This window comes from Anopheles arabiensis, chromosome 3 (assembly GCF_016920715.1).
Source record: "Anopheles arabiensis isolate DONGOLA chromosome 3, AaraD3, whole genome shotgun sequence".
Classification (NCBI taxonomy): domain Eukaryota; kingdom Metazoa; phylum Arthropoda; class Insecta; order Diptera; family Culicidae; genus Anopheles; species Anopheles arabiensis.
In genome coordinates this window covers 23,126,890-23,151,162 of record NC_053518.1, presented here as the reverse complement: position 1 = coordinate 23,151,162, position 24,273 = coordinate 23,126,890, and the positions used below count along the sequence as shown (strand labels likewise).

At 46.3% G+C, this 24,273-nt stretch overlaps 1 protein-coding gene across 3 annotated transcripts in view; it reads right to left on the bottom strand.

Annotated features, from left to right (window-relative positions):
• LOC120903189 (protein limb expression 1 homolog) overlaps positions 1 to 24,273 on the bottom strand; it is a 52,487-nt gene that overhangs the window by 2,073 nt on the left and 26,141 nt on the right. For 2 of the 3 annotated variants that reach the window (XM_040312458.1, XM_040312459.1), the window contains one exon: positions 697 to 860. In XM_040312458.1, the coding sequence (XP_040168392.1) occupies positions 697 to 860 (164 nt within the window). Of the gene's footprint in view, positions 1 to 696; positions 861 to 1,005; positions 1,553 to 5,961; positions 6,049 to 24,273 lie in introns of those variants that run through there. The other variant, XM_040312460.1, reaches the window with a different exon arrangement.

The window sequence follows — 24,273 nt, the reverse complement described above, 5'->3', positions numbered from 1 at the left end:
ACGAAGTACACGCGCAAAGTGAAAAATCAAAAACTAAACAAAGACAACGAAATTAAATTCCTGATAAACAATCACAATGCACCGAACGGCTCCAGTTGACTCGAGTCGCGGTCGGGATCGACTTTGATCGACTCTGGACGAATCCGGCCGACTCCGGACAACTCCAACCTCGGCGAATTCTGACGACTTCGGACGACTACAACTACGGGCGACTTCGGACAACTCCGGACGACTCCAAATGACTCCAAATGACTCCGACTCCGGACGACTCCGGACGACTCCGGGCATCTTCGGACCATTCCGGACTTTTACAATTTCGGACGACTCCGACTCCGGGCTACTCTGGACGACTCCAGATAACTCTGGCTCTGGACGTCTCCGGACATCTCCGAATCTGAGCAACTCCGGCTAACTCCGAATCTGAGCAACTCCAGAGAACTCCAACTCCGGGCGACTTCAGAGAACTTCAACTCCGGGCAACTCCGAACGATTCCAGACGACTCCAGACGACTCCAGACGACTCCAACTCCTGGCGGGGCTAGTGGTTCCCATTTTGCCGGTGTCAGGATCGGACTAACCATAGCCGGAGTCGGATCGGAGTTGTGGGTGCGCTCCAAATAGCACATCACTAGATTCTAGTAATGCACTTTTTTGTTGTTGTAAAGGAAGTGAAGCTGACTTGAACAGTCAAAGTACCTGAAAACTCCCAAAACAGCTTCCACCGGGCAGGGTCACGTAGCACACGTACGGTTGGCTGGTGGACGGAATCGATTCGTATATCACTAGTGCGCCATTCTTCAGGTCCGCTCCGCGCGCTGCCTTCATTTGCCAGAACTCTTGCAGTGCTTCGACGACGTTCACTGGAAGCAGAGGAGGAAAGGGAATCAATAATTAGCAACGCTTTGAATGCTTCAATTCGATATCTTAAAACAGAGATTTTAACAAAATAGTTCGCTCGATCGTTCGATTGATCGAGCAGAGACAGACTCATCGATCGCGTCTTACCACCGTAATCGCCATCATCGTACAGTGCCGGAATGTGTGGAATGGACCAGATCGGTTCTTCCGGGTAGACCATCATCTTGGCAGTGGGTTTTGCAGAATGGTTTGCCGAAGCTGTTACTGTTTACGGTGGAAGAACCTTTTGCGGTGGTGCGGTGTTTTCGTCCCAACGGGTCAGGCACGAAAAAGAGTGTATCGTTGCGCGTGCTGCACACCTTTTGCCGTGCTGCTGCTTCTGTCCCTTGTAATAAACCCCTACCACACCAGTAGTAGCTGGTAGCGAAGACCCCGTTACACTGACACAACCGTACACCGGTGGTTTCTATCGTACGCACGCACGTTTCTGAATGTTGCTGTTAGGTGTTCATTCAGAAGATGAACCTCTTCCGGGCTCAACATCACACAACAACTCGCTAGAAAATGGGGTTTGGTTTTACCGGGTTTTGTGTTTGTTGCTTTCCTCTGCTTGTTATTTTCATACACAATCTAACCACTGTTGAAACGTTATCATTGGAATAGGATAACTCGCAGCAAAGGATAACTCGTGTCACTGTAAATTGTAGGAAACTGTTAAACATCCTCTTTTGCCCTTGGGATGATGAGATAATCGAGCAAAGCCTTTGCTGAGTTCACCGCCAAAGCCCTTGCTATTCTAAGATAGGAAAGATACGGTTGTTCGGGGCTTCTTTCCTCCGGCCAGAAACAATCACTCGTGCTCGGGCAGTTGTTGTAAAAGCATGCTGAGTGTTTTTGTTTCCCACCCCCCCCCCCTCCGCACGCAAAAGGAAAAGAAGCATTATCGGCTTGGCACTCTTGAGTGGCCATCCCCTAATTATCCTACCCGTAGAGTGGAGTGGCCAATCGCTTTACACGGATGGTCGCTTCCGGTGTTTACTTTAAGCATTATTACATTGTTGTTGTTGTTTTTTGCCCCCAAAGGCAAAGGCATCGGCTTCATCACCACCTTCTTCACCGGCAGCCATTTTAAGCGCCCAAAAGGAAATCAAACCTAGTCATTGTGCACTTGGTTCAATCAGGTGCGTCATAAAAATACACCATCTCCCATATCGGTGCCGGCGCTGAGAGGAGCTGTGCTTTCCTGTGTCCTTTGTGTTACAGTTTTCCGACCAAATGGTTGGTAAGGGATTATTTACTGGAATTTGTGGAAACGGGTGCTGTGTGTTACCCGAGTGTTGGTTTGGTGTGTGTGTGTGTGTGTGTGTGTGTGTGTGTGTGTGTGTGTGTGTGTGCGTAAGGAAAGACTGGAAGATGAATTAAAAGCGATCCCAGGCCAGCTCGCTTCACGAAAACAAAGCGCTGTACGAATCGTAGCTGAAATGCACAGATAAAAGCAGTTCAATCAAGACGGAATATTTTATTGCTTTCCCTGTTTTATTTGCTCTCCCTCGGGTTCGGGTTGGTTCTGTTGTTCGGTGGGATCAACCGGACGTCGAACTACTGCTGCTGCTGCTGCCTCCGCCTTGCACGATCACGGGGAGTAACCGCTCCAAACCCGTACGAAACAACGGACCAACACGGGGCCAACAGCAGCAGCAGCAGGCACCCCCCGAAAAGAAACAGCGGCGCGAAACAGAGACAGAGAGCGATGAATATTAATTTCCTTTAAAGTCGTAACAAATTCTGATGAAGTCAGTACGTCCACGAAAACGGTACATGGAAAGCAAAAGCAGACGATCAGCCCCGAGCCCCTACCGATCGGGGAAGGAAGGCTCCAGAGAAAGGCAAAGAAGAAGAGAAAAGAAAAGAGAAAGGAAATAGTAGGCAAAAAAACCCATCTCCCTCTCCTTTCCTCCCGCAAACCCCCGGGAACGACAAACAGAACGGCGAGGAAATAAAAACATTAGAGGTAATTATTATTGTTTAATCAAGCGATGTGTTTTTAGTGTGCGACAGAAGTTGATCAATCGGTTTTATCGCGCAGCGCGCGCGCCCTGTGGATGCCTCGTCCGATTTTGGATGTCGTTGTTTTTTTTTTGTTTGGTTTTTTGAGAGTGGGATGAGTTATTGAGGTTAGGCAGCCGTGGTACGGTTTTGATTTTCGATCTGACCGAATTAACGATACACGAACACGCAGCATCCCCAACCGAACCGGCGTGTTATGGCGTTATTTCCCACAGGCTGTTAGGGCGTGCGCGCGAGCACATGGTTCATCCGCTCTTGCTGCGCGCGCGCAATAAACAAAGGACTTCAACGCGCCGACGTAAAGCGACGAACCCGGGCGGCAACATTCGTCGTTTCTGTCACTTTTACGGGGTGTTCAAGCCAGGGGTACGCAAGCGGCAGAGAAAACCGATCTACAATTGAATCGTGTTTTTGAAGCCCCCCGACACAGAAACAGCGCTTCAATGTAGCAGACCCCGTTGCACTTCAGGTCAGCCAGCAGCTCTCCGGTACGCGGCCGACTACTAATTGAATTATATATAAATATCGACGCGTATTTACATAAATTAAATTCGCAACAGCAAGAAATCTTCACTCCGGCGGCCGCGTTCGCGACCGTGTAGCTGTATGCTGTCGTCGTCGTTGTGGTCGTCGTGGTCGTCGTCTTTTGCTGCTTTCATATTTTCTCGTTCAGGTTCATTCTTTCACCAGCGCACCAAGCGAGGGGTTCCGGGGGCTGCGGCGGCGGCGGTGGCCGCGGGTAGGAAGAAGGCAGTTCATTCGCTTTCTTTCGCACCGCACCAAGCGGGCCCAGCAGCGCCATGGTGTTTGCAAAAGGTTTTGCAGGCCATCTACAGGCCCGGTTCGTCGTCTTGGCTCTCCTTGCTTTGGCTCTCTTGCTCTTTCGCTCTCCCTCGATCGCTCTCTCTCTGTCTCTTTTCATCTGTCACATTGAACTATTTTTCTTTCGCCATTTTTCTTCTTTATATGGTCCAACTTCTTGGACCCAGGCCCTGGCTGGCCCATGTTGCTGCTGCTGCTGGTGCTGCCGTTAACGGCGTCTTGTGCGAGCCTTCGCGAAAGAGGCCGTAAAAATGGAACGGTTAAAATGTGAATCAGCAACAAACACCGACCCCTTGGTTGGCAGCTTCCACCGCGAGCACACAACACTGCTCTCTTCGGGAGATTTCGCGAACACGGCGATACTCCTCGATGACGGGTTTCGCCGCAACAGGGTCCAACGCCAGCCCTTCCCCATCTCCCATTCGCTCCATCGTGTACCCCGTGGCCTGTTGTGTCGGTTGTGCATGTGGGCGTGCGATTCGCGATCGCCGTATATGCTGCTGCTGTTGATGCTGTTGATGCTGCTGCTGCTGCTGCGATTGCTTTTTTTTTGCTGTTCGTTGCTGCGGTTTTGTCGCACTGCAGGCTTGATGTGGTTGTCTTCCTGTGTGTGTGTATGTGTACCACTTGTATGTATGTATGTATATACTTGCAGGTGGGTTGGTGAGTGTAGGAAATTTTATTTCCATGCAGATGGTCACTTTAATTTTATTGAATTCTTCTCCTCGTTCGCTGCGTTGTCCGCGGCCGTTGTCGCCGTGCACACACACACACACACACACATTGGGCGCTTCCCGTCCCTCTGTGTTTTTTTTATTTATTTGCAAGCATTAACTGCTTTGCATAAGTGTTGTACATCATGGCACAGGCGCACCGAAGGGCCAGAGCGAGATAGACGCATGCGGTGTGTGCGCGAACGGTGTAGGGCAAGCAAAGCTAAGTACGGAGAAAGAGACACACACACTGCAACCACACATCAAAACGTCGCTGGCCGTCCGTGTTTATAAAGTATGCTGCGGTGGTACTCGTTTGGTGTGTCTTTTTTTTGTTTTTTGATTTTCTTGTTTTATTTGCTTCTCTTTGTACACCTTTTTGTGTTTTTTTTCTTCCTCTTTTCAACATTGTCGATATGCATCGATCGTGTGCGGGGTGCGGTTTTACCTGCACAACACTGCGCAAGGGCTGAGGCTGCCCCGTGCATACATTATGCCTTTTTTTCTGCCTTTTTAAACGGACACGGCCAAGTTCAAAAACTTATGCTCAAAGCCGCCGTCTCAAAGAGATTATTATTGCAATATCTTTTGTGTGTGCTTTGCAGTACGATCGTACGCTTCAATTTGTGTAAAAAATGGGAACCGCAAATTGTCGTCTTTTTGTCGTCGAACAACCGGAGTATAAAAAGTAAAGGAACAGAGCCTTCATACAGTTGATGCTGTTTGTCTTTGAGCTACAATTAATTCATAAAATGTCACCCCAAATAGCTGTTTGTACTCATCCCTTTTTCTCTTCAAAACCCGTTGCATTGAGTTCACGAAAGCATGACAGAGAAAGCGATGGTGCTGCAAACCAATTCCCACTGCTTGAGTGCATCACATCATGATCATCCACAGCAACCGCAACAACAACAACAACAAACACTCACAATTGTTATGATTTCGCTAGTATAAACAACCAAAAAGGCAATCACATCAAGACGCTTCAAGACACAATTACACTCGCAACGAAAGTTTGTCTCACTGTCTGGGGAAAAACGGACACTGGAGGGAGCGTCCACCCCATCCGGATATCACTGGCCGAACTGGTTACTCATCACCATCACCATCATCACCACTCTCGCAACAACAACAACAACAGCAACAACGATAGCCAAACCAAGAAAAATGAAAAGCTCCCTTTGCTGCACTGACACTTCCAAAACCCTCCGTAAATGTACCGTAACAACGGCACGGCACACACGGTCGTGTGGGGAAAGGAAAGCGCGGAGAGGACACGATTTTTCCACACAAACAACGCACACCGCGATCGATCGATTCACACCAAACAGTCCTGGCCGGCCGACGGGAGTCCCCGTGAAAACCCGTGGCAGGAAAAACCGAACACACTCTCCCACTGAAAGTGCCCTCTCACTCCCCCCACCCCCCCCCCCCTCTTCGCCCCGCCCGTTAAAACGCAAGCAGCAACAGAAAATCACGCCGAAATCGCGACGAATCTTACACGCGTCAACGCTCCAACGATATAGTGAAAAGACTAAAGAACCTAAAAAGTGGAGAAACATAAAAGCATACGCTCGGGCGAAGCGCGCACCGCACTGAGCGAGCGCGGCCGGTTCTTGGGCGAGATAGGGGTGTGAATAGTTTGGCCTGGGCCGAAAGCCCCCAGCGTGAGCATCCTCCTCACCCAAGTGGCGGCGGGCGGCGGCGGGCAGGCCCAAGCAGCGCCAGCGCCTTGGCAGCCCCGGACAGCTCTCACGGGGCGTCTTTCGGAGTTGCGCTGTGTGTGCGCGCGCGCGCGCTTGTGTGTGTGCGTGCTGTCTCGCTTCCTCCCGCACCGTGCAGCCCTGGCGCTTTTCTCTTGAACTCGTTCGACCGTCCGTGGGCCACCGTTTTTTGTTGTTGTTGCGATCGGGTAGAGGTGAAGGAAAAAAACACGCAAACACACACACACACGACTCAAGCAACAAGGGCAAAAGGGCAGACCAGAGGGTGACCGATGGTGGCTAGAGGGGGACTTTGCTGTTGCTGCGTCCGGTGGTAATCTGGGTACGGGAAACCATTTGTGTGTGTGTGTGTGCGCTCGTACACCCATACAGAGGGAAGACCTTTGAAATCTACGTACGATCGAGACGGGAACCTTTTTTTTGCTGCTGCTGCTGCTGCTGCTCTCTTCTCGCAACTGCAGGCCGAGGCTGAGAGAGTGTGTGGGTTTTTTGTGTTGTGTTGTTTTTGTTGCTCCCTCTTCGTTGTTTGTTTCCCAATCCCTAGCCGAGCGTGTGGGCTCGAGGGATTTCTTGTGCGCCACACTGAAGCAAAAAAGGAAAGATCAACGAGAAACGCACGCAAGACGGGAGAAAGATCTACGCTGTGCCCCACAATACACCTGTGTGCGTGCGGATCGATCGCAGGTCTCCTGCACAGTGGTAAGATGAGTAGAATGAGCAAAGTTGTAGAATGAGAAACTTGCTCTACAGTGAGAGAGAGAGAGAGAGAGAGAGAGAGAGAGAGCAAAAACAAAGAGCGAGCCAATCGAGAGCGACGAGATGAGATGAGAAGAAAAAAGCATGAGAGCCGCGGCCGCATTGTGAGCATAGGACGGATGCGATGTTGCCCTCGCGCGAAGTGGCTGTGTTGCTGCTGCAGCACACCGATGATAAGGCCCAACCGTGTGGTATTAGGGCCAACGAACGGTGGGCAGACCCGAACCCGATGAAAGAGGAGACATAAAATGTAGAGAAATTTCGGCTCACTTAAGCGCGGCTGCACCGCGCGTTTGTCGTCGCCGTCGCGCGCGGTCCGTGTAGAACGAATGATTTAAGCGACGAACCCCCTCGTTCGAAATTGGGCTCCCGGGCAAATGGTGATTTATTCCTGCTGGCACTAGGAACTTATCGGACTGAGAGGCGTAAGGGTGTGCGTGTGTGCCAAGGAGGAAGAGGAAAGGAAGGGAAAAGATAATAGAGACTATGGGAAAGGGTGGGGGCGGGAAAAAGCGTTCTTCGCGTAGCTGCGATGTGAATGATTATTTGGGGACTGGCCAAGGAAGAAGGAAGAGAAAGAGCACACTCCGGATGATGGGCCGCCACGACACTCTTCCTCAGGGCAGATCACAATGAGCACGGAATGGGCTGGCGGTGGTGCGGATGGAAGCTGCTAGGAAGGAAGCATAATGGGCCATATCGGTTCGGAACAAGGCGTCTTTCGGTAGTGGCCATGAAATTAGCTACCGGAACAAATAGGACGCTTAGCGCGGATGCAATTGCGCTATGAAGTGATGATTCATCGCGCTATGAGTGAAGAGGCGATACGCATAGCGATTGCGTAAATTGAAAAAAAAATCATTTAATGTGTAGACTGTTTTATGCAATTTTAAAGGAAACCAATAATTAAAATTTATAATATTTTGGCAGAATATCGATATTTAACATCGTATTTATGTTACTTAAAAATGTATAAATGTTTGATTAAACACTTTATGTTTCACCTACTACGGCTTATTAAAAGCTTACTAAACTTGATCCGTTTGTTAAAAAAAAAAAATAATAATAATAATAATAAACATAAATAATCATCTGCAGCGCGGTTGCACCAGCGCTCTTCTGCTCATTCTGCTTCTATTGCATTGCCTTATGCGCTAAATGCACTTTGTCATGGCCCTTAGCACCGAGTCCGTGAGACAATGGCAACAAAAGGCAGGGGAAGAACAAAAACGGTGGACCCGCAATCTCTTCCCCCTCACTCATGCTCTCCTCTGCGGCGCAAAGTACCCCACAAGCGCGGTGGGTTTCGGGCCACAAAAGGGAGACAAAATCAGCGAACGTTAACGTCACACTATCGTCTTAAACCAGGACCGATTCAATCGATTGATGTGCGGCTACCAATTTGAAAGTTTGTCAGCGTACGGCCTTCCTCGCCTGCTGCTCCTCCCGCACATCTCTCTCGCTCTCTCTCGTTCGCTCTCCCTTGTGCTCGCATATAACCCTGGTAGGGAAGCGAAACCGTCAAACCGGGCGACCGACCGAAGAATTCTTTCGCGGTGTCTCCCGAGAGCGAGAAGACATTCCCATTTAATCGTCGCTAATAGTACTGGTTATCGATGATATTTTGCACGTCTGCATTCACTCGCGTTTCGCGTTTTTCCACTGTCCTGACGGGAACGCGCGGGCATCGAAGGAAAGGGTTCGTCGTCGTCGCCGCAGCCGCTGTTGCTGCTGCTGCTGCTGGCCCAATGTGTGCACGCGCGTGTGTGTCTATCCCCTGTCTCGCTTTGTCTTGGCAAAGTATGTGTGTGTGTGTGTCTGTATGTACACTGCCCCAACCCGGTACCGCAATAGAGGGTTTGCTCGGTCCGCTTCGGTTTACATATTTGCTATCCTCTCAAAAACTTACACACTATCCAGCGGGGGAGGGGGGCGGGGGGAGGAGGAATATGCATTTTAGTCACTCTCCAAAACCGCTGGCGCTTTTCCCATGCTCTTCCACCGTATCGTTGAGCTGTCGTTTGCTCTCTTTCTCTATGCATGCCGTTTCGTTAAGTTTCCATCGCGCTCCCCCCCCCCTAACGCGCGCTCCTCCGGCGGGTTCGTCGCTTGCTTTTTTAGATGAATATTTCATCAGAACGGCAATCGTCTCTCGTTTCATGTTTTGTCGTTGTTTTTGTTTCTCGCTTGCACCGCGTACCACTGCCGCCACCCCCCCCCTGGCCTGGAGCGGGAATGGGGTGGTGGGGGGGGGGATGGCGAGGGGATGAAATAGCGGAGAGAAGATGATTGCAAATCGGCTGGGACCGGACCTTCGGATCCTTCGCAAAAATTAAGGGGGACCACACCACCGGGAGAGCCTGGTGGAAACGCACACACACACACACGCGCGCACACACTTGGAACATGAGCAAAGAGCGAAAAACCCGGCGAAGTCAAAGAGAAAGAGAGAGAGAGAGAAAAAGCGGGACACCAAGAGCAAAGATCCCCCCCCCCCTCACCTCCCCTTCTTCCGGCCCCTGCCCCTGCGGGTAAACATATGAGCCCCGCGGGTCCCCGGGGTTGCACCAGCGCGCACTGCGCTTCCATTAATCTTGCCAACGGGGCCCGGCGGCGCAGGCGGTTCGTCGAACCTATCAGCCCGGAGGGACCGTATCCACTGGACTTTCATCACTTTCAAACTCTTCTTCACGCCAGCCAACGTTTCCTCTGCGGCCAAAACGGCAGCAGCCGCAGCAGCAGCAGCAACGAGGGCTGCCGGAACGCGAATCAACAAAACGGCGAGGCAGGCAGGCAAGGGGAAGCAGGGGAGGACACGCTGCGCGTCCATAATGCCGGCACGGCTCCGGCGCGTACGGTACTGGTGCAAGGGAGTGGGTATGCACACAAGCATTCTTAATACGGTGCAATTTACCTATAGCGCCGCCCGCCGGCCGTCCTGCAACACGCGTCGCCCAGGGGGAGGGAGCGGGCCCACAAAAGGCCGATGGGAAAGGGTGAACGGTGAAGAAAAAAGGGCACAACACCGGCCAAACCGATTCCGTCTCAAACCGCACTTCAGGGCAGGGACGGGAGGTTTCAATCGGGTGAATTGAAACCCATTTACGCTCCCTTTTTGCGATCGAAAAGGGGGGAGAACGAGGGGGGGGGGGACGATCGCTCCGAAAAATTGCCCAAAATGAAAATGGAGACAACGGGTGTAATTATTGTGATCAGTTTCGGAACCCTTTTGTTTTTGTTGTTGCTGCTGCTGGTGGTGTGTCGATCATGTAAAACAGAGACGGGGCACAGAAGCTTGCTTCGAGAATGTCGGCCCGATGTCAAGGAGCATCGAGACCTGACATATTCGCGCGCGGGGGTCAGCGTCCCAAAACGTTACCGACACACACACACACACACACGCACCGTACGCATCGCAATCTTGGCAATCTTAGCGCAGCGTTTTAACGCAGCGGTGTCGTTAGTGCAGGTCGATTACTGCCAACAACGCGAAAGAACAATTCAACGGAAATTATTTTATAAAATTATTTTAAGATTGAACCGGGCCAATGTAACGTGGCTCGGCGAGGGGGGGTTGCCAGAGGGTGGCGGTTAGTGGTGGTAGTAGTCGATGCACCCGTGTATAATAATGATCAGTTGCATAGCTTTACATGTTGCAGATAATAAACTGTGTCGGGGCGTTGTAGAGGGGCAATGGTGCGGCTCGTGGGATAGTAGAGATTGTAATTCGCAAAGAATGCCTTAAACTTAAACACGTTTTTAGTGGTTCTGGAACATTCGATATAAAATGCCAGCGAGCTAAACGTGTGTTGATATTTACTTTATGAAAGGTATGACAGGTTTGCAATTAAATTATTGAAAATTTAAGGATTGTTTTATTACCTTTTCCTTTTCTTACTTAGTTTCTGCTTTCGATTTTTACGTAGATTTTTTTTCATTCTATTTAGAAACTTTATATGAAACTAAAATATGTATGATGAATATAACTAAAATACAGAATATCAAAATCAGAAAAACAACTATTTGAAGTCACTAGCTGTTGTAAACATAATGATCTAAATAGTAATAAGTATTAGAATTCATCATTTTCAAGATTAATTATTTCTCTTTCACATACTTTTTCTTACTACTTTTGACTAGTTTGTCGTGTTTAGTCCATTTACATGACAGCAGACTTGTGTTTTTCCTTACATGTCACAGCTGCCAGAAAGTGAAAATCACTATTGGAGGGTTTTACGATACTAGCTAGCTTTTTTACATGGAGTTTGACATTTGGCGGCAGAAATCATATCAACACTCCATACAAACCCATACGCAAAACTAGCCTCAGATTTTCAGCCTACATTATTTTAGCCTGAAAAATATGTAAACAAACGCCGACTCATTGCATGCTCGATCAGATTAGCTCGTGAACGAAAGGAGTTTTTTGGGTGAAACATTAATATTGAGTCAAAAATACGTACTAATTGTATGAATCGATATTTTTAATTTATGCTATGTATCAAAATCTATTTCACCCAGAAAAAAAAGTAAAATACATCTTTGTTTGCACAAAAATGATTGAATGCATTATGGCGAAGCATTACTGTCACATGTATGTGTTACTGCATCACAACTCCGATGATGAATATTGTACCACTGACAGGCTGAAATTTGAGCTTTCTGCCTTAAACGATAGAAGAGGAGCCGTTATCAGTATAATGACCTAACCCGTTTTTCAAGTCCTAAGTAGCCCTAAGAACTTGCCAATTAATTGTCTGGTACATGTGAGCCCTGAGATGCGACTGTATTTGGGACCGAAAAAATGTCCTAAAGCAAGGTGTAAGTCGAATTTCAGTCAATATATGATTTACAACCCAAGTTGAAAAGTCTAAATTATATAATGTATCGTGTAACTAAAAAAATATTCGATAAGGTTTATTTTTATGTCAAAAGTCTTTTACACGACATTAATATTGAACTTTTATTTCTAGGGGAATCTGCATAAATGTGTTTGTTTAGCAGTAAGAAATTAAAAAATAATACATACACTTCTGCTATATGACAGCATTTAATTGTCAATTTCAAAATCGTTGTACCTGCGTATCGTCGCGTATTGTATCGTCGATCGTATCGTCGATAATTTTATTGTAACAGTCGCTTTCTGGATTGTTTTAAATATCAAAGGTATTCATAAAAATCAATTTTTAACAAATCCTTATACTCAAACTCTCAACAAGCCGAACTTCTCCTATGTTCTTGTAGCGCGATTCTTACAAGTAACAGCTAGTTCCAGTTTTTTTTTGTTAAATCAGAAATTACGTTTTGCCCAAGAATGTCCAGTTCACTCACTCACCACTATTGACCACCTTCTACTATTCTACCGCGTTCCTGCAACTGAGCGGTACAAGACAGCCCACCATCGGCTTATATTTGCCCACCCTGTACACCGAGTATTTGTTCAAGGCATATTGTTTCTTTATTCATTCTTGCTTTTCACCATAAAAAAAAAAACATTAAAATATTCCACTGTCTAGTTGCTTCGGTTTGTCCGGGAACCAATTCATCTCGCTGCAAGAATGTAAACCGCTGTGGAGGTCCTCCGCGCACAGCGTTTCGTTCCTGTGCCTGTTGGTGGCATATTTGTTTGTTTTTCTAATTATTGGTAGTATGTTAATGACGCCGAACGGACCTGTGTGGGCCATATATGTGTACGGATACGTATCGGCGGGGGGAATAATTTATTTGTGATGCTAGGGCCTGTTCCCGACCTGACCTTTTTCCTAGGAAATTGAAATCAAACGCCGACGAGAGGAGAGTTACGAGCCCGAGAGGACCCTACAAGATGTCGGTAAATAATGTGCGCGTTTTTAGAAGATGCTTTCTTCTGTTGTGCACCGTTCATTTTTTTCTTCTTTTTGTTGTGTGTGTGTCTCTCCCAGCATTCGTGGAAAGTGCTGAAGTTCGAGTGCAAGCGTCGAGCGCAGAGTGAGGAAGAACAAATAAAGCGCCAACAACGCAGCCCGCTACTATGTGATGTGAGCTAATTGATTGAGCCATCGTTAGATTAGTCTTCGTGAAATATTTAAAGGTAAATATAGCTCCTTTCGCTGTTGCTCTGGATTTTTGTGTTACTGTAGGAATTTGTTGTATTGTTTCGAATGACGTGTTTATAAAATTTGACTGCCTTTTTCATCCAACAAGAAAAAATAAAATAAAATTATTAACAGGAAGCAAAACTTACTTTGTGCACCTGACAATCGCAAAACGTAAAATTTTATCATTTGCTTTACAGTCTAAAAGCTTCCCGGACTAAAATAGTCATTCCCGGGCCCGATAATCGTAATAAACGAAAGTGGTTTACGCTGCTAGTGCCCACCAGCGTACGCTGCATAATGGGCATACAAATACGGCGCGAAGTACGACTTTTAGCCTAACAGCGTAAGTGAAAGAATCAACAAAAAGTTTAGGAAAGCTTATCTTATAGATATCCCGTTTCGATGCTTCCCACGGCAAGCAGCTAGGTTCGGGCAAAAACATATAAGAAACAGTTGCACAAATGGCACTAATACACATTCGCACATTGGAATGGGAAATGCAAATGAATGGACAAAATAAAAGAGAGCAGAATCAAACAGTATTTATAACAATAATGCTACCCCTTTCAATTTTAAGATCGAAGGCTGAAATTTCACCCTATCAGCTGTTTGCATTGTATAGCAGTTTTTGAGCAGCTATCAAAGTGGGTATAATATACAAGTGGGCTTATGCCAAGGTTCTGACTCTTGCTTCTGAATGCAGATTTTAAGAGTGTTTTGTGTATTGTTCAACTTATCAGAGAGCTTGTTCGAGCAAAAGTTTTTACCCGTCCTGTCAAAAAGGGACGTTCAAACTTAGTTATAAAAAAAAGCTATAAGACCACCTGGTCTACAAACATTTTAATTCGAGATTCCACCACCTGATCCCTTTAATGCACCTTCGGATAAATGAAAACATGACCTTGTTTTGATTTTTTTCGAGCAGGTACTCGAATTTGAAATAATACTTGAGGCTGAAATAATCTAGGCCGTAAATCACAGGGTAGTTTTGTGTGTGGTTTTGTATGGAGTGACACAATTTCAGCCGCCAACTGTCAAACTCCATATAAAAAGCTGGATAGTATCGTAAAAGGTCCATCCCAATGAAAGAAATTATCTGAAATCAAAAATTGAATGAATTTGAAACGAATTCCGATTGGAGTTTTCAACACAAATTTTCATATCTTGTCCATCGGCGCAAACTGCTTCCCGCTCACAGTGCCGCACACAGTGCGATTCATTAAAGATATCAAACGGCATGTGTTACAACGGGTAAATTTTAATAGCTCCGCTTTGGCACGGACAGGCGCCCTACAACTGTGGCCGTGGCCACTCGGGGTCGCGTTTCTGCTGCTAAACTTTTCGCAGTCGCACATTCGCAGAGCGTGGGGAAGGGTTAAAAAAAGCGATCATGTTATATCTTTGTTTCTACAGTCTCAACCGACCTAACAGAGCCAGATTCGAGGGGTCCAAACGTGATCCACATTAATGACACCATCCTGTTTCTTTCTTTTCTCACCTTGTGTGTGTGCCGCGGTGATCGCGGTTGGCACCAGTGTACCGAGCGTGCACAGCAGCCCATGCGTCGATCGCATGCAAACGGGTGCACGATCGCACTGGTTTATGGCATGCGGTGGGTGAGGGGAGTTGTCGCTGTGGCACAGGTTTATAGTATTTAGTGCAAAAGCACTCCATTTTACTGGAAGCTTCTAATAGATGGCAATACCAAAACGAACCCCTTTTTACTAAATGCTTTCGATGTGTCAATGTCAGTACTGGTGACCAGCTTTTTTATATAATTTGTTAAGATTCTGAACAAAAATTAGTAATGCATTTTATTACATCAATACATGTTGTTCTTGAAGTCAAACAAAATTAGTTTTGATATATATGAGGATAAATCGATATTTATCTGAGTGTCAAAACATTATGCCAAGGTTAAGTGTCGAAGCTATCATATCACATGTTTGAGTTTTATATCTAATCAGGACGGATGTATTGGATTATTGTGAATGAGCTATGACTAAGGAAAACATCATTTTTGACATAATTGAAATAAGTTCAACATGGGTTTTGTTACAATATTGTATCGTGGCAAAATGTTTTGATCTGATATGATTGGATACAATTATCTGATTATTGGTACGATCGTTTTAAGTTGATCAATGAACAATAAGGCACTAAGCAGACTGAAGTATCAATACCAAACTGAAGTACATATAGACTAGGGAGCTTGGGTGAACTATTTTAATCCATATTTTCAACCAATTTCTACTTATAAAACAAAACAATAATTAATGTAATTATAACTATCAGTTCATTATTCCTAGAGTCATATATATATATATGAACAAAACGAAAACATTGCAATTGCACACTGAATCATTCGAATATCGCAAACCAAGTCTTTAAACAATAAATAAATAAATACCAAACATTGGGATATATAATATGAAGTACAATACAGCATCTCAAGAGTGCCTCTATTGAGGAATAAAAATACTACTTTCTTTGTCAAATACTAAAAGAAAAATTAATATAAAATGAACTCAACACAATTGTGTATCGGCAGAGAAGTCCAATTTACGTACTAGCGTTAAGATTTCACGCTTTAAACACGATTTTTCACACACAAATCGAAGATTTCGTTTTCGTTTCGAACGTTTCGAGCACTAGGACAAAATAATTTGAAAATTCACAATGGTGGTGTTTGGGTGTACGGAAGTGACTGTTACTTTTCACAGGTAGTTGACAGGCTCGTGTGCGCACGGTTTGCTGCAAATGCTTCAATTACGATAGCATTTGCAACAGGTGGAACAATGCAAAAATGCAGGGGTTTTGCTTGCTTTTTATACTATGAAAGGACAAGCGTAACGGAGTTATTGCTGTGTTAGGTTGTAAAACTGAAGATTTTTTCAATCGGCACATGTCAAAAAGTATAATAGTGCTGGATTCTACCCTCTCGTAATATTGGTTTGTGTGATTCATGATTTCGTGGAGATTCTTTCATTTGAACCATTAGCGATGCGTGATTCGTATCTGGAATCGAATCTCGAAAGATTCATGAATCCTTAAAAATCATAGATTTCCAGAAATTCATAAATCTTTGAAGATTCCTTTATCTCTGAAAACTCATTAATCTTTAGAGATTTATGATTTTCAAGATATTATCCATCCTAGTGTTGGATACATCTGATTCAGATTCATAAATCCGAATGTATCTTTGAAATGATTTATTGAATCTGAATCTCTGTTGGCAAGACTCTAAAATCTCAAAGATTCATCAACCTCAAAGATTCATCAATCTCAAAGATTCATAAATCTACATAGAATCATCAATCTCGAAAGATTCACGAATCTCAAAGGATTCATAAATCTTCAAAGATTCATCGAGCTTGAGCCTCTTATTACTCTTCTTCATGGCGTAACAACCAACGTGACACAGACTTTCGAGACTTCTTGGCAAGTACAACGCTGCCGGAGAGTTTGTTTTGCTACGGGGAGACGATCCATGCTAGGCTTGAACCCATGACGTGCATGTTGATGGATGGGATCGCGCAAACTTAATATTTTGAAAATCGTACATATCGAAAGATTCATTAATCCCTGTAGATATATCAATTTTAATGGATCCACGAATCTTTCGAGATTCATTAAAGCTAGAAGATTCATGTATCTTTTGCGATCCATAAATCCTTGAAGATCAATGATTTTTTTGAGATTCATAAGTCCTTGGAGATTCATGAGTCTTTTGAAATTCACGAATCTTTGAAGAGTCTTTTCGAGATTCGAATCACTTATCACTGAAGATTCAATGAATGAATCTCAACAAAAGATTAATGAACACTAGTCCATGCGATACTTGAGCCTACGGGCATGTTGTTGAGTCCTGCACTGTATTACGGGATATCGCAAATTCAATATCTTGAAAATCATAAATCTCTAAAGATTAATGAGTTTTCAGAGATAAAGGATAAAGGAAGATTTATAAATTTCTGGAAATCTATGATTTTTAAGGATTCATGAATCTTTCGAGATTCGATTCCAGATACGAATCACGCATCGCTAATGGTTCAAATGAAAGAATCTCCACGAAATCATGAATCACACAAACCAATATTACGAGAGGGTAGAATCCAGCACTATTATACTTTTTGACATGTGCCGATTGAAAAAATCTTCAGTTTTACAACCTAACACAGCAATAACTCCGTTACGCTTGTCCTTTCATAGTATAAAAAGCAAGCAAAACCCCTGCATTTTTGCATTGTTCCACCTGTTGCAAATGCTATCGTAATTGAAGCATTTGCAGCAAACCGTGCGCACACGAGCCTGTCAACTACCTGTGAAAAGTAACAGTCACTTCCGTACACCCAAACACCACCTTCCACGCACGCGCAGTACAAAATTATACTAATTACGCAAAACTTAGACAGCCAGTCGGCCCGCACCTGGAATGGTTCATTCCACAGTATCACTGCAAATCCAGCATCTGGCAGACGGCAGTTACAACAAACAAAAAAAAGCCTATACTGCTGCCTCCCATCCTTACCACCACCTTTCATCTTACACAGCCCCCTGCGGGGACAAGGCACGCGCCCTAACTAGACTGCAAAAATCGCAAACGGCTCCAAACCGCACCGTACCAAACACGGAACCATTAACCCGGAACGGGTGGGCAGAATGCGAATGCGTTAAGTTAATTTCCATCCCCCCCCCCCCCCCAGAAGCAAAACCGGGGTTTCGTCGTCGTTTCGTGTATTGCGCGCCGTTTGTTTGCTTTTTTTGTTGTTGTATTCGGTTTCGGTTTGTTTTATTTTGCTTTCATTGCGCGTGGATCGTGACGTGGGCTGTAGTTGCACCAAAAGGCATCAACGGGCAATCACCGTGCATAGCACACACACACACACACGTACCGCCCAGGGTACGGGCAACATATGCTGATCAGCCCGGCGCCGTTAACACGAGCAGCCGGCAGGCCATCAGTCCGCGCCTTCCGTCCTTGACTTTTTCGCGGTCCGGTTTGGGGTCCCCCGGTGCCGGCCCGGTTCAAGTGCATCACGTTTGCCTTGCAGACAAACACACACACACACAACTGGGTAAGCACCATTCTCCTCCTCCTCCTCCTCCTCACCACCCACCAGACGCTAATACTCGCGAAAATTATAGCGGATAAAGCAACCGAAAAGTGTCGGGGGATCGGTTACGCGGGTTGCCGACCGACCGTGCCCGAGCAGATCGAAGAAGCGAATGCGGCGGATCTTAATTCGCCCACTGCAGACCGGGCAGGACGGGCGCATGTTTTCGGGGTTGTGAATGATGAGTTGTGAAGGATGTCAGGAGTAGTGCTGCCAATTGCAGCGTGCCTCGCACTCGGCCACGTGCGCGGGAGTTACTGCTAGACGCCTTCGGATGCGTGCTTTTTTTTGTGCAACTTTTTTAATCTGGTGGATTTACGCATTCGCGGGAAGCAGTGCCGTGGTCAAAAGCCGCCACCTCGTCGTGCCAGTCTGGGGCGTGTGGAGGTCGTGGAGGTTCACTCCACGCGGATCGATGCCTACGGAGGGCGTATCTGCTCGATTGCCTCGAGATAAAGGGGTCTCGTTGAGCGAGTAAATTATTGCCTTTTTGGCGGTGATGTTTGTGATCGAGATTGAGAGGATTGAAAGGATGAAACGCCAGGAGGCCATAATTGAGGTAGCGGCAATTTATGCGAGCTCGACAAGCTGTATGGATTGCATTATGACGGCGTCCGGCAGTTTGGTGGGCTTTTAGGAAAGATTAAGCTTCCTTATAAATATGCTCTTTATTTCTCCGTTTCTTTTCAGGCAAAACCGACGAACCGCAGACTGAGGGGGGTGAGACCAAGCAAACAGTATCGACCGGGCACGATGGGAAAAGTTATCACCACGCGATAAAGACTCCTAGAGAGCCATCTGCGAGTGTTTGAGTGTGTGTTGACGATGACTTCAAGGTATAGGACGCGTTGTTGCACGCTGTAGATAACCACCACTAGAACCATCCATCTGGAACGTTGAGATGTAAGCGAGAAAAACAAAAAAAAGGGGAAAAACTCTGCAAGGACAGATTTGCCGAGGTGACGGCAACAAGAACCACGGTGAGGCGTACAAAAACAACGCACTCGCGCATGGGAAGCATGTTTTTTTATGCAGCTCCTGCTCCTGCTCCTTCCCTTCCAGTGTGTTCAATCAGTCGATTCGGTCTCGGAAGCAGGCACGAGCAAACAGGAGCATAAGCTTTACTTTTCCCACACACCGGTGTTTGGTCGAAGCCGTCGAAAGCCGTGGCCGTGAGCAGTTTTAGAAGGCTTCAGCCTGCCTGGCCACGGGGTGACTGCTGCCTTCCATCACCTTCGATTCTTTCTGCTTCCTTTCTTTACCGTTTCCTTGCCCCCCCCCCTCCCTCCCTTTTTCCGGCTGCCAGGCAACCGAGCAACCGGAGCGACAGACACAATACGGCGAGCCCTCTGGTGCTTATGTTTCTGCCACAGAAATGTAATAAAAATTTGTAGTGACATAAAAGATGATCAGAAGGTAAGAAACTGATAATTTTCTTACGGCACCGAGTGCATAAACAGCGCTGTTCGGTGTGTGTGCGTGTGTTGTTTTGTTTTTGCCCTTCACGGGCTTCGCGTTCGTTCGGTTGGGAGCGATTGTGTCGGAAACGTTGTTGCTGTGGATGGTTTGCAGTAGGGATGCGTTGTGGGGGGGGGGGGAGACTGGATGACAGAGTGAAGCCATGATTAAACCTAGAGCCAACGACTCGGTAACCACCGTGAAGGTACACACAGCCAATACACACCCTCGCCATAAAGCCTGATGATGCCGTCGATGAATGCGTAATAGTTTCTTGGACCTCGGGGCTGCGCGCCCTGTGTGTCGGCTAGTTGCTTGTAGTATTCAGCCTCGGTGAGGAGTGGCGGTGGCGGAAAGCGTGATCGCATTTTGTCCTTCTCCTCCTCCCCTCTTGGGTGAACGGGGATATGAATGGTGGCGGAAAAAATCAATATCCAGCGCGCGCGGAAAGGCAAATGAGTTCGGCAACGGCAGAGGGACACTGGCAGAGCGCCCCCCCCGGCTCTGATTTATAGCGACTGCCCGTGGTGTTGCCGTATCGGTCGTAAAACCCTTCGCACAGAACGGATCATAATAACAGTAACAATAATAATAAAAGTAATAACAAATGTATTACAGCAGAGCAAAACCTTGCGGAACCTTGCGCGCCTAGACTCGATCTCTTTGGCCTACCAGGCGCGATGCATGCATGCCGCTGCAACATATCAATATATAGCTGATATTGCATATGTCTGTCAACGCTTGCACCCTTCGGGGTTGCGCGGGGATGCTTGGGAGGTCCGGCTGCACCAGTTTTCCCCGGTGAAACTCCTGGTGGATGTATCAAATGCTGCGGAACAATATTAATTAAATTTGTAAGTGCACTTACACTTCGACCAATAGCTGCACCGCACGCAACCGCTGCTGCCGCCGCCGCCGTTAGTATTGCGTGTGACGCCATACCGGACGGGGTCCGCCACATTAGCTTGCTTTTCTTCTTGCCCTCACAAGCTTTCCGTGGTGGGGAAAGCTTTTTTTTGCTCATACTCTCCTCCTTACCCGATCTCGGCTCGTTGGTGGCGGTGAAGGTGGGTTTTGGAGGAAAACAAATTATATCAAAAGCGCACGGTGACACACACGAAAAGCATAAGAATGTAGCGTTTCTGTTGGTTTTTTTTTTATTATTATTTCGAGCTTCTAGTGCGGCTTCCTTTTGCTTTTTGTTCTTCAGTGGGTTCAGACGTTCTCACTGTGTCCGCGGCTCACCAAGCGGCAACAACAATTTCAGTGGCCTCGTTGGGTCAGCTTATGTTTTATTATTATGCATGTCAATGTGAGCCCTTTTTGTTCCTCTCTCTCGTTGCTTAATAATATGCATAATTTCGCCATCATAACTATCAGCTGGTTGAGAACGGTGTACTAGCGCGCGCGTAATTGTCGCTTCAATTTTTATACATATTATCGGTAATTTTTGGTTCGCTGGTCCCGCCAAAGCGAACCGAACCGAAGGAGAAAGCCGGAAGCCGTGTTACTTTTGCTTTCGGCTGTTTTTGTGTGTGCGTCATAAATTCAAATTTAAAAGAAAAGATTTTGAGGTTGTTTTTTCGATACGGATACTTAGTTATGTTGTAGAAGGATGTGTAATGTTTGTGCCAAACGATTTTTTCAAAATATTTTTAAAAAAAACATTCCCGACTAAAACCTTACTCTGGGGGGATCAACACGAAACGAGCATTTAGGCCACGGTACGGGTTGAACACGGCCAGCAAAACATGGTCCAGTGTCAACGAACCCCACCACACAGCAGCAGCGTGCAGAGCGGGCTGTAAAGGTTTGTCAATCCAAAATTATCACCACATGTCCTTTAGATGAGGCCTATTAACATTTGCATGGTCCGCTTGCCATCCTCAAGCTGTCCAGAGCTCCAGAGCAGCACACAAAAGAAGTACAGCAGACACGGGGTGAATGGTTTATTCGGTGGAACGAAAATGTTAATGCATCACCTCCGTGCATCCTACCGTGTGCAACTCGGGAAAGAGGAAGGAACACAAGGGAAAACGCGGTACGGTCTCGTGCACGGGAAGGAAAACCCGCGACGCACAACGCACGCTGCATCTTGCGCGAGGCGCGAGGTAAAATATGACGAATATCATAAACAATCAATAATGGGACAACCGATTAAAATATTTGATGTAGTGTGCGCAAGCACCGTACAATGCCAGCAAATGGAGCGGGGCGAAGCAAGAAGAAGAAGAAAAAGGACACGATTGTCCATATCTGGAGCTGTACAGATTTTGTGTTGTTCCAGCCAATCGGAGCACCAGCCCTGCTCTCCCCGGCCGTGTTGTGCTGGAGAAGGCGATTGCGATCGTGACGGTGACAACCCTCTACCGGATCCAGGTGCGCATCTCGCGTAAGCTCTCTCTCTCACCCATTGTCGCTCTCTCTCTTTGTCTTGCTGTCCCCATGTTGCATCGGTGCACGTTACGCTTGCAGCATAAGGCGCACGCATATTTTCGTCGTTTTGCGTTCGCAGCACCACCTCCTTCCTCTTTGGAGACGGGGTGCGCTGTGTTCCCATCCCTTGTGTTGTGAAGGTGGCGGGGCAGGCTCCCTTACCGAAATCTTGATTGAACGCAGAGGTAACGGTAAATCGAGAAGATAACTCACTGTTTTACCTGCGGGCTGTAAGCTGGAACCCGGGAGGGAGACGGCCGGCGAGATTCGATACGCGCCGCGGTGGACCTAGGGGAGGGTTTATCAGCAACACAACCCTCTCACGTCCGGGCGGTCCCAGATCCCATAGGCCCTTGCTTAACGCTGTGTTGCTGCTGCTGCTGCGTGCGATTCGCACGCCGATTTTGTTTATTAAAATCTTTGCGAAACCTTCACGGCTTACCACGGGGTTTGTGCGTCGCCAACCGTCCGCCCTTTTGAGAATGCTGGCAGGAAGGTCTGTGTGTAGTACAGGAAGAAAGGTGTGGAGTCAACAAAAAAGGGGGGATTGTGAAAGATGTTTCACATCTCTCACATCGGCCCAACGGCGAGCGCGGGCAAGCCGGATGCGAAAAATACTCCCGCTGTAGTTCCTCTCCTACCCCGTCATCCCCTTTGCTTCGGTTGTTGTTTTGTTTGGATCCGTGGATCCGTGTTCGGTGCCGGCCGGCGTTAAGTTATGAAGCAGTTCAAGGGGTAAGATATAAACTTCTCAAGCGCTTTGTGGTCCGGGTTTCGGTCGGGGCTGCCGAGGTCTTCATTGCAGGGGGAACGGACAACGGAGGGAAGAAACAGCCAGCACTCCGCTCTTGGTGCAGAACGCAACGTGCCCGAGTTGATAATATGTGGAACGAATTCGCACAATAAAAGGCTACCTTTTGCTGCGTAGGTAGAACCAGGTAGGGGTGCGATTCGAGATGTAGCCAAGCAAATGTAGGTTAGTGAAATGATGAATTAAGGGTCCCTTTTTTAAGTGTGTGTGAGTGTGTGTGTTTTTTTTTTTGTAAAGCGTCTGCACCACTTTCTAATTGTTTTTTTTTTAGGGTAGAAAATTATGAAATGCGTTCGTTACATATTATAATGCAAAATTCTAACAAAGAGCAGAGCTTTCAATGTTCAAGTTGGGCTTCCAATCAACATTTTCTTTATTTTTAATTGAGCTGATTCACGTGGTCTTTTCGCAAATAAACTTTAAGAACCAATCTGAAATTGACGAATGAGATTTGAAACACCTGTTCATGAAAAAACAAAATACTTTCGGAACACTTTGGGCTATCAACTAAAGGTCATTACATTATCCAACGCTCCAGTTCACGTATCATTTCCAGTAAATACATAAAGTGAAATCTCTTTTGGAGTGATTCTTGAAGAGACTGTCAGCTTTGACCGCGAGGCCACATGAGGTGAAATATACAGCGAAATGAATTATTTGATAGGCGAAATATCTGACGGATAAAGCATCACACCAACCAGCTGATGTGGAATGTAAACAAATAACGATCACACAATCGTAACTAAATCCATTAAAGAGTTTCGATATCAAGCACCTCGTTCATTTTCGATCAACAGTTAATCATTTCTTCGAATTTGGGAAAGTTCCGCTTAAGAAGATATTCTTTTTAAGTCAATTTCGTAAGCGGAAGTTGTGTTTTATCCAACCCTTTAGCTGTAGCTGTCAGATATTTTGCCTGTCAAATAGTTCATTTCGCTGTATAGTTCACCTCATGTAGCCGCGCGGTGAGAAATATTCATGTTGGAGAAAACAAATGAATGTGATTCCATGAAGTATCAAAGAAACCACGGGGAAAACATATGGCATACCTGGACCAATATTTTTGTGAACTGTCATAACAATATTCACAATAGAAAGTTTAGGCTGCCAGATCGCAAAAGTAGCTTCGAGAATATTCGCGTTAGGGAGACCTTCATCTTGAGGAGACATAAAACGTATGGATTATGACGAGACCGTCAAATAAAAAAGGATTAACGTATGGCTTCATTTCTCAGCCAAGAATATGTACACAACTGACCAGGGTAGGTAGGTAAAATATGTTCATCGACATCTCCCAACATCAATATATCTATCAACATCATATTAAAAAAATCCTGTAATTCATTGAAAAAAGGCTCTCTCGAATGAAATCAAACGGATTGAATCAACTACAAACGAACCTCAACTGTTTCGACGTGCATGACAAACAATTGT